Here is a 9992-nt window from a genome sequence, read left to right on the forward strand (position 1 = left end):
CTATTCAGAAGTGTAAACAAGAAAATTATCAATTATCTGCTCATTTTATCGAGCTTTATTTTAACTTCTTTTTCTAGTTGCCATTTTTAATAGAGATTTTTTAAAAGCTATTTTGTATCAAAGGAAAGTGTAAAAAAAACGTGTTGAAACCGTAAACCTCACATTTTATTTTTCTGACATAACCGTCCTTTTTAAATATTGTTTTAGTTTGTTTGAAATGTAAGAATAAAAACATGGTTATTAAAATGACTTGTAGGAAGTGTAAACAGAAAAATACTTGTTAGGAAACCATCTGCTTTAATTATTACATCATTTTAATACAAATTAAGTTTACTGGATGACATTAAACTTTATAAAAACACTAAAATATTTTTATTTTGCAGCCCTGTCACATTTTTCTGATCTCTATTCCTGGCTGTCCACAGAAACAAATATTAGCTTTAAATTAAAATAAGAGTTTTTTTTTTACTTTATATCTGCAGGAAGTTCAGCTTTTCATATCATGTATGAGGATTAACGCCAAGATCCTGTTTTTAATCTATAAACTCATATTTCAACCCCAGGCTTCAGATAGTTAAAAATGTTTTATCAGGTTTTGGTTTTACTTCAGAGGTTATTTTCAAAAATAATAAATTGAAATCAGCTCTCAGGCCACGAGGAAACCTTTAAAAATCAGGTAAATCAATAACCAAACACACGTTTTATGACCTTTTTATTCTCTGATTCAACACCCTCACATGCTGGGTTCGTTCAGGAGTTTTGAGTCCCGACTGCAGAACTGAAACTCTGACGCTTCGGCCCGGCTCAAACTTTTAGAGGAACTTGAGYCCAGAAACACGAAAGTCGTGAGAATATTGATGCTTTTCAGATTTATCTGACGGTCTCGCTCCGTCAGCAGACAGACGTGATTTTTTTATTTATTTATTTGTTGTTGCTCAGCAGGAAAACGTGTTTGTTCGTAGATATGTTGTAGATCCATAGTGGTTAATGTTCAGGGTTTCACTTTTGGTCCAGTCCCACAGGTTAACTGGGTTTCAGATGAACCCGTCTGAACTAYTCAAACTTTACAAAAAAACCTTTACGATAGTTTACAGGTTGTTTACAGTAAAAATKACATTTAAATACAATTAACAGATGAAGTGGTTTGCTTCATCCTCATCTTCCTCCTCCCTGAGGAGAAAGATGAGCGTTTTCTTTTTCAGGCTCGTTCGCCTCAGTTTCTCCACCGTCTAAACGTGTTCCTCTGAGGGAGGACGCCGGGCCGGAGTGGATCAAACGAGCTGCAGAAGGAGGTCGTGGACCGTGTCCAGACCCTGGCAGGACTTCCTCTTGGCTCCTTCAGAGTCCAGCTGAGCGGCCAAGAGGAACAGCTTCCTGTCGTCGGTCACGGCGTCCAGAGACAAGGCTTCATGGAGCTCCGACACGCTCACGGCACCGGGCTTATCCTGCCGTGAAACACACAAATCACCCTTTTACTGATAGATCTGGTTTCTGTTCCATAACTCGGACCAGATTATTGGAGCTCCTCCTGTTTAATCTGCACCAGAGACGAGACAAAAGGTTCAACCTTGGTTATTATTTATTTACAACAATCCTAATCCTGAAAACGTTGGAATTTTGAATAAAATGTAAATGAAAATAAAATATAAAGTGTTTTTTCTGCACAATGAAAAATGTTTTAAAACCTGTAGATGCTTTTCTGCATTGATGGAGCGTTTCAGGCCAGAGGTACTAATGCACCCCCATACMATCAGCGAGGCAGGCTTTTGAAGCAAAAGCTGAGAAGTTTGTATGCTGCCATAAAATTCAAAATTAMCTTATTTATCCCTCRAAAATGGTTCAATTTCATTTTCACTTGAATAAAACATTTGTTTATGAGATTAGCTTAATAATGCCCAACTTTTCTGAAATTAGAGTTAAATATTTTTCTACATTTTTCGCACCAATGAGTTCAGCAGAAATTCACTTAGTTTCTAAAGGAATAAGATGTAAACCTGTAGAGCCCGCTGACGTTCTGCGTCGTTTTATTCTGGAATCAGCCGAAGCTCAGATCATAAGCTGCTCTGATGCTGGATGTGATTAGCAAACATCATGAATAATTTCTGAACAGYGTTGAAATATGAGCCGTGGAGGAAATGTAGTTATGTTTATTTCAGGAGCAACAGATAATTTCRGCTGTGAAAATAAAGAGTAGCCGCTCTGAAGAGACGTTTTCCATGAATAATTTACTCTTAGTGTGATTAAGAAGGTTCAACACGGAGAGAAAACTGTTAACTCTGGTTAGTCATCGCGTTTCTGTCTTACATTAACGAGGAGSTGAAAGTGGGTTTTATTATTTATTAAGATTGTCGTCCTGCTCGATAAACGTCAACCAATAAAWATGAGTTATATAATCGAGCAGAACCCAAACTAACAGCCGGGATGGAAAACATGAGCCTGAAGCGGTTCTAAAGACACAAAATGTTCCACTGGTTGAAATGTTGATTCTTTATAGTCATGGGATGGTTCAGAGCTTCTGTGGAAAGAAGATAAAGCACCAGAGAAATGTTTCTGATGAATATTATTAGAGGTCGTAGCCATAGGCGAATATTTGCTAAACCGTAGCTAAAAGCTAAAATAGGCAAAGCCATAGCTAAAAGCAGCAAAAAGAAGAGAAAAATAGAAGAAGTATATTGATCTGATTCCAGAGAATGACTGAGATCTAAATGTTTTATTTTTTACCAAGAACCCTCTTTAAGAGATCTGAACTCCACCTTCAACCAGGTTAATGTTTTACCTGCTTGTTTCCCAGGACAACCACGGGCAGCTGAGGCTCCACCCCCAGGAGGCGGTGCAGCTCAGCCTTAGCCAATGGAAGGCGGGTCCGGTCGGATGAGTCCACCACATACACCAGAACGTGAGTCCGCCTCAGGTAGTCCAACCAGTACCGCCGCAGATGCTCACCTCCACCGACTGAAAAAACATATTGGTACAAATTCTGGAATGGATACCTTTTTTAGATGCAGAGTTATGACTCACGTACCGAGGTACAAACCAAAGTACGACTCATACTGAGGTACAAACCAAAGTACGACTCATACTGAGGTACAAACCAAACTAGCACTCACATACTGAGGTACAAATCAAACTACAACTCTCGTACTGAGGTACAAACTAAACTACGACTCTCATACTGAGGTACAAACCAAACTACGACTCTCATACTGAGGTACAAACCAAACTACGACTCTCATACTGAGGTACAAACCAAACTACGACTCTCATACTGAGGTACAAACCAAACTACCACTCACATACTGAGGTACAAACCAAACTACAACTCTCATACTGAGATACAAACCAAACTACAACTCACATACTGAGGTACAAACCAAACTACAACTCACATACTGAGGTACAAACCAAACTACGACTCATACTGAGGTACAAACCAAACTGTGTCTTTATACCACTATGCTTCCCACAGTGTGACTCTCTCTATGAGGTCTGTACCAAACAGATCTTTTCCACCACCACACCTATATTTACAAGTAGATAAATAAAGAATTCAGATTTCCTTGGAAGCTAAAGCGATCTGTTTGCTGCTGATGAGATGGAAGCAGCAGAAGTGTTGTACAGAAACCAGGAGGATGAAACTGTCGGTGCAGAGCAGCAGCAGCTCGTCAGATCCTGACCTTAGAGAAACCAATTTCCGGATCGAATGAGATCCATTTTTTATTAAAAGTTTAATAAAACCAGCTTGTTTTAGAAGATAAATGTTTGTTGCCTCCAGACTGAGTGAAACATGAGAATTAGTTTTCTTCTGTGAAACAGACTGGTTTGTTTGATCTTTAGGAAAATACTTTGATCTTTCCATTTCTTTCCCCACAGATATTTTTTCTCAGAGAGTTTCTCCTTTCTGAATAAATTTTCTAAAACATATTTTATCATGTTTTTAAAGATGAGGGAAAAACGAGTGCAGCATGAAATGAACGACACATTTCCTGTCAAAGTTTTAAAGAAAAATGATGATAAAGTAGCTAAATAAAAACAGCACTTGGAGTTTGTGTTGAGGATGACTCTCGGCTACTACCACACCCAACTTTAGCTCCATWTCAGTCATCCAAGTCATTTGTGTTCACTAAAGGCCCTTTGGTGKTTTGAGGTATTTTGCTAACAGTTATTTACATGATTGTCCTTTCATGGCAGGAAATGATAACAAATCAGTAAAATTGGCAATCAGCACTTTTCTGAAGAGTTTAGGGTCAGAAGTTTTTGCCTTCATACCTGTAAATATTCCATAACTACCTCTGAATGAGTTCCAGGCTGCAGATAACACCACACCGTTTGAGATGTCTGACTGGAAACAACACAAACATGTCGAAGTTCACCTCCGCTGGACTTTGAACGTTAACTAGTCACAGAGAAGCTAACGATGCAAACTGACCAGTGATAACGAGTGTTTTCAGTCCAACAATCTGAGGAACAGAGCTGAATGCTTCAGGTGAAGTCAAACCCCTCCCTGTGACTCAGGGTGGTGGTAGGCAGGTTCCACAGCAGTGCTCCACCAACAAAAACCAAAGACAGGAAACTATTTCAAATCTATTTTAGTTTTTAGAGCCTTTTGTTTTTTGGCCGATGTTAGATATTACTGGATATCATGTTTACTTTGAGTAGGCAAGCAGGTAGGTAGGTCAGTTAGTCAATAATTACTGGTAGGTAGAGTTGACTAAATGAGTAGGTTGCTAAGTAAATAGTAGTGTCTCTTTCCTGTCCTCCAACCAGCCGGTCGAGGCAGATGGTCTCCTGTCCTGAGCCTGGTTCTGCTGGAGGTTTCTTCCTGATTAGCAGGGAGTTTTTCCTCTCCACCGTTTGCTCAGGATGGGAGACTGTGATGAAGTGATTCAACACAATCTGCTGCTTTCTTCTTTACATTGTTCTTTTTATGTACAGTGCCCTATGTTGTGACTTGGCGCTATATAAATAAACTTGAACTTAAATATGTAGATAGGTAATTAGGTGGTTAAATAAGTAGGTGGTATCTTAGTAGATGGATAAATAAGTAGATAGGTAAGTAAGTTGTTAAATAAGTAGGTAGTTAAGTAGATAAGTAGGTAGGTAAATAAAAAAGGAGGTAAGTATGTGGTTAAATAAGTCAGTAGGTAGGTATAGTTAATATGTAGGTAAATAGGAGGTTCAGAAGTAGGTATGTGGTTCAAAAGTAGTAATTAATTAAAAGGCAAGTAGTTAAATAAGTAGGTAGGTAGGTTAGTACATAGTTAAACAGGTAGGTAAATGGGGATTAAATAAGTAGTTAGTCAGTTAAGTAGGTAGGTAAGTAAGTAGTTACATAAGTAGGTAATTAAAAGTTTGTAAGTATGTTTGTAGGTAGTTAAATTGAAAGGTAGGCAGGTAGTTAAAAAGGTAGGTAGATAAATAAGGAGCTAAGTAGGTAAGTTAAGTAGGTAGTTTATTAGGTAGTTAAAAAGGTAGGTAATTAAATATGTAGGTAGTTAAATTGATATCGATTGATATATTCTGGACTTGCTACCTGGCGTGGTCACACTGTGGCTGCTGGATATGGGCACCAGGTAAAGATGATGGATGGATGGATGGATGGATGGATGGATGGATGGATGGATGATATATTCTTACACCCCAGTAGGTTGTTAAATAATTAGGTAGGATTGGTCATTAGGTAAGTAAATAAAAACAGAGTGAATACATAATTAGGTAAGTAAATAAGTTGTTAGGTATGTAGTTAAATAAGTAGGTAGTTATCTCTCTCTCTCTGTGATAATTAGGATCTGCTACATCACTGACTCCATCACACCCACACCTCCAGTATGACTCAGGTTCTGTTGAGGGTCCAGTATGACTCAGGTTCTGTTGAGGGTGGGTTTCTTGTGCTTCTTGTCAGCTGACATTGGGCTCAGCAGCACGGACCCCCCGCTGAGCCCCTCCGGCTCTGGGGGAGCAGGTACCTCTGCCACATCACATCAGCTGGAGATCCATCACGGCTCAGTTTCCTAGCAACCTCCCATAATGAATTCTGGCAGAGCTCAGCGGAGGCGAAGGAGGCGAAGGAGCAGGAGTCACACCTGCCAGCGTGTGAGCGCTGATCCGTTCGGTCGACGAGCCTCGCTGGAGGCTCCCAGAAACTTCTCTTCAGACTAAAATAACTGACTTTCTATATTTTAAACCCATCAGAATCCTGCAGAACCTTCAGGGTGGGACTGAAGTAAAGATCTCCTGCCTGAGAGAAGTAAGAGTGCCTGTTAGCAAAATATCTCACCAACCACTGGAAGGTTTGATGGTTTACAGCTGATTAGAGTAAACTTGATCCAAGATGGCCACCACAGCTAACTAATGTTAGCGAACAAACAAAGAGCTAAAGGTTAGCCAGTTTCACCAGACCATATGTAGAGTAGACACAGCATCCTCTGCTGCAGCGCATGAAATACGGCCGCCATCTTGGAAAGGTCATCCTTGGCTAAACCCAAACAGCAGAAGATGCCTGAGCTCAGCACTGTGCGCCATATTTCTGTTCTAATCGACAAACTCTGAAAATCTGAGCTCCAAGGATAAAGTTTCACACGTRAGATGAATTTATTAGTTTGTATTTTKTGAGTAAAATATTACTGTACTGTACAATGTGTGTAGACACAACCAAATCTCCTGTTTTTGTTTTGAAGGTTTCCCAAAAAAAGATGAAGAGATGGATACACTGCAACGAGACACCAAAGCTGAGAAAACTATACAGTTTAAATGGGCAGATTAAACTGAGTGGAGCAGGCGACTCTTCCAAGATGGCGGCCTCACGTCTCGTCAGCTCCAATAGGCGGTAGCGGTGATTACAGTATCTTTATTATATCTATGAGTTTCACAGAGGATGAGCTAAAGTTTGCCCTCAGGCGTCATCAGTGGGAGATATTCTTCCTTTAATCACATAAAGTGATGTTTCAGGGCTGTGGCTGATCTGTTGTTTAATAAAATTAACTTTAAAATAAGAAATGTTTGTTTTTTTTTCCCCCTCTGGTACCAGGCCCAGTTCAGTGAAACCTTTGGATCAAAGAACCAGCTGTTCTGAACATGTGTTATTTTTACGCTGATATTAAATGAGTTTAAGAACCACACAGACCCGGTTCTGTTTGCTCGGATCAGACGGTGGGGGTCTTACTCTCCAGAAAGTCCAGCTGACAGGCGGGGGCGTCCAGGCTCACGAAGTTGAACCCACGGGTCGGGCGGCACCGCCCCCTCTGGTCTGCCAGCTCCCCGGGGGTCAGACCCTGGAGCATGCTGCTCTTCCCGGCGCCGTCCAGACCCAGAACCAGAACCTGACGCTTCCCGCGCTCCTCCTCCTCCTGCGGGCAGAAACAGACCTCGAGTCAAACACAAGTTCTGTTAGCGAAATATCTCAACAACCAGTGGATGTAACGTGCATCTAAACCTGTTTTAGAAACATGGGTCACCATCATCTTCCTCACCTCCACACTTCATCTCTTGAACATCCTGTCTTCATTGTTAAAAGTCCTCCTCGTTTATTTTTTTATTTTAATTCAGCCTTTATTTCATCAGGCWAAACATTAAGAACAGTTTCTTATTTACAATGTTGGMTTCATCATCACTGAGATGTTTTATCTCCAGATGTTTTTATGTCACCAAGTGATGTTTTCTTAAACGCTGAGTCAGCATTCACTCTGTTGGTTCTAATGCTGAGTCAGCATTCGCTCGATTTCCTGACTGTAGATTATTTTAGACTGAAATATTTAACAAACCGATGATATTTTTTTCTGTCGTTCACTTGTCAAAATGTTCAGCTCATTTAGCGTATTTAACTCATTTAGGATGTTCGGCTTGTTCAGGAYGTCACAGCTACTGCGTTTAGGTTTTGAATTGTTTAACTTTCTTAAAGTTATCGTTGGTTTTAACTTTTAGCTACTGTTTTGCAGGTTTTAGCTAATATCCCCTGTTCTGCTGATTTAAGCTGTTTTGCTTTTAGCTTGTATTGTGATAGTTTAGCTTTTATCCACTGTTTTGCTAATTGTAACTTTTGGTTATGATAGATTTACCTTTTTTGCTTAAGATCTGCTAATTTTAGCTGATGTTTGGCTGAGTTTAGCTGATGTTTGGCTGAGTTTAGCTGATGTTTGGCTGAGTTTAGCTGATGTTTGGCTGAGTTTAGCTGATGTTTGACTGATTTTAGCTGATGTTTGGCTGATTTTAGCTGATGTTTGGCTGATTTTAGCTGATGCTCTTATTGTTGAATTTTAACAGAAAGTGTTTTTCCTTTTCTTCATCGTGGTCTTCTTCACTCCTGTTCATTATGATCAGCCCATTTCTCTTCATAATCATCTTTCTCACTGGATTTTTGGCAGGTGTCACCTTCATCATCATCATCATCATCATCATCACCATCATCATCACCATCATCATCATCATCATCATCATCATCATCATCACCATCATCATCATCATCATCATCATCATCAGGTAATCCTCCTGACAGACCCTCGTGCAAAACAACCTGATTTATTTATTTATTTATTTATTTATTTATTTATTTATTTATCTATTTAAGTAAAAATAAAGACTAAAATGAAACGGAATAGAGTCAGCGGTGCCGGTTCGGTCCGGTCCGGTCCGGTCTCACCTCTCTGATGGAGCTGTACTCCGCCTGAGGAGACCAGACCCGCCGCTTGTAGAGGAAGTTGAGGGCGATGAAGAGCGCGGAGCCCAGCGCGGCCACGGCGGCGGTTAGGGCGATGGAGATGTTCCGGAGGAGAACCATGAGTGGACCGACCGGGACCAGAACCGGGCTCCGGTGTGAAGAGCCTGCACCGGATTTCTCCTTTTCTCTTCTGGTCGCGCGCTCTGCGAATGTTTTTGTTTCGAAGAGCGCATGAGGAGGAGGGGAAAGTGATGCGTTCAAKTCGACTCGGAAACCGCGAATATTTAATTAGAGACTCTCAATTAAACCAAACTGTTAAGCCTTTCCCCACCTTTTTTTAATATGATTGTAACTCTGTCATTTGTATCTAAGTTTAACAAAGGAAGGCGGGTGATAATGTTGCATTTGCCAGTATGCATATAGGTCTTTTAGCATAATATCTCATGAACCACTTGATGCAATTTAATTAAACTTCCGGGTAATAATTGTTGGATGTACTTCTACAATTGATTACCGTTTTAAGAGAATCCATTTCAAGAACTACTAAACTAACGATTACTCAACACAAAAATGTCAATAGTGCTGTCAGTTTTATTTATTTTATGTTATTTAAAACCCGTCCACCCTTAAAGTTTTTGTGGGGTGACAGAAACATCAAATGTCCGACAGTGTTTGAAGGCACCACAGACATCAACATGTCTAACAGACATCAACATGTCTAACAGACAAAGCTGAAAGTTTTCAAATCTTTGGTAAACTTCTGTAAAGAGGAGGTGAAAGCCATGTGCAGATTAAAGTTCTGACCCTTCATGAGAAGAGTCTGAGCTCCATCTAGAGTCCAGTCAGGTSTTTTTCATGTCTGCTCATTTTAACAGAGGCTTTGGGAATGGATGCATAAATTATCTTTAAATGATGTGTTGCAGTTCAACATTTATTATTTATTATTAAGGTCATATTCTGCAGCTTAATTTTTTCAAAAATAACTCAAAATGCATTAAAAAYAATTGTTTAAGGTTAAGTTCAAATGTTTAAATTATGTTGCTGTTTGTGTAAATCAAAACTATTTTGGTGGTGTGACATGAGCAGGGGCTGTATGTCTTTTAATTTGAACTTTTAATAATACAGATTACAAATAGCTTTATAAAAGAGTGATAAACAGACATTTTTGATCAAAATAAATATGTTTCAAAACTTAATTTGCTGTATTTTATTCAAAAATTTGAAACAGAAGCAGTTTAGCATACAAACCAGCAGGGGGCGCTGTAAGACTGAAAACTTTTAAAACTGAATGAAAAAAAATAGTCAAAATGTGATTTAAAAAACAGCTTTAGAGAATAAAGGA

General features: G+C 39.5%; 1 protein-coding gene across 2 annotated transcripts; it reads right to left on the reverse strand.

Moving 5' to 3' along the window:
• Positions 1–695: 695 nt before the first annotated feature.
• On the reverse strand, positions 696–9327 carry arl10 (ADP-ribosylation factor-like 10). 2 transcript variants are annotated; one of them, XM_014004069.1, is made up of 5 exons: positions 8633–9201; positions 7160–7343; positions 2777–2952; positions 1375–1445; positions 696–1326 (listed from the first exon to the last, which is right to left on the reverse strand). In XM_014004069.1, exons 1-5 carry the CDS (start codon positions 8768–8770, stop codon positions 1272–1274), a joined length of 624 nt encoding a protein of 207 aa, XP_013859523.1. In that variant the 5' UTR covers positions 8771–9201; the 3' UTR covers positions 696–1271. The 2 variants fall into 2 exon arrangements, with proteins under 2 accessions (XP_013859523.1, XP_013859522.1); XM_014004068.1 differs by having other exon boundaries at positions 696–1445; positions 8633–9327.
• Between the last annotated feature and the right edge of the window lie 665 nt (positions 9328–9992).

Source organism: Austrofundulus limnaeus, unplaced genomic scaffold (genome assembly GCF_001266775.1).
Source record: "Austrofundulus limnaeus strain Quisiro unplaced genomic scaffold, Austrofundulus_limnaeus-1.0 Scaffold21, whole genome shotgun sequence".
NCBI lineage: Eukaryota > Metazoa > Chordata > Actinopteri > Cyprinodontiformes > Rivulidae > Austrofundulus > Austrofundulus limnaeus.

What these genes read in the sequence shown, in the direction of transcription:
- arl10 (XM_014004068.1), bottom strand. Translation starts at nt 8,770, where the DNA reads ATGGTTCTCCTCCGGAACATCTCCATCGCCCTAACCGCCGCCGTGGCC. An exon ending in AGTACAGCTCCATCAGAGAG is followed by an intron (nt 7,344 to 8,632) that starts GTGAGACCGGAC and finishes TTCTGCCCGCAG; the next exon opens with GAGGAGGAGGAGCGCGGGAA. An exon ending in TCAGCTGGACTTTCTGGAGA is followed by an intron (nt 2,953 to 7,159) that starts GTAAGACCCCCA and finishes ATGTTTTTTCAG; the next exon opens with TCGGTGGAGGTGAGCATCTG.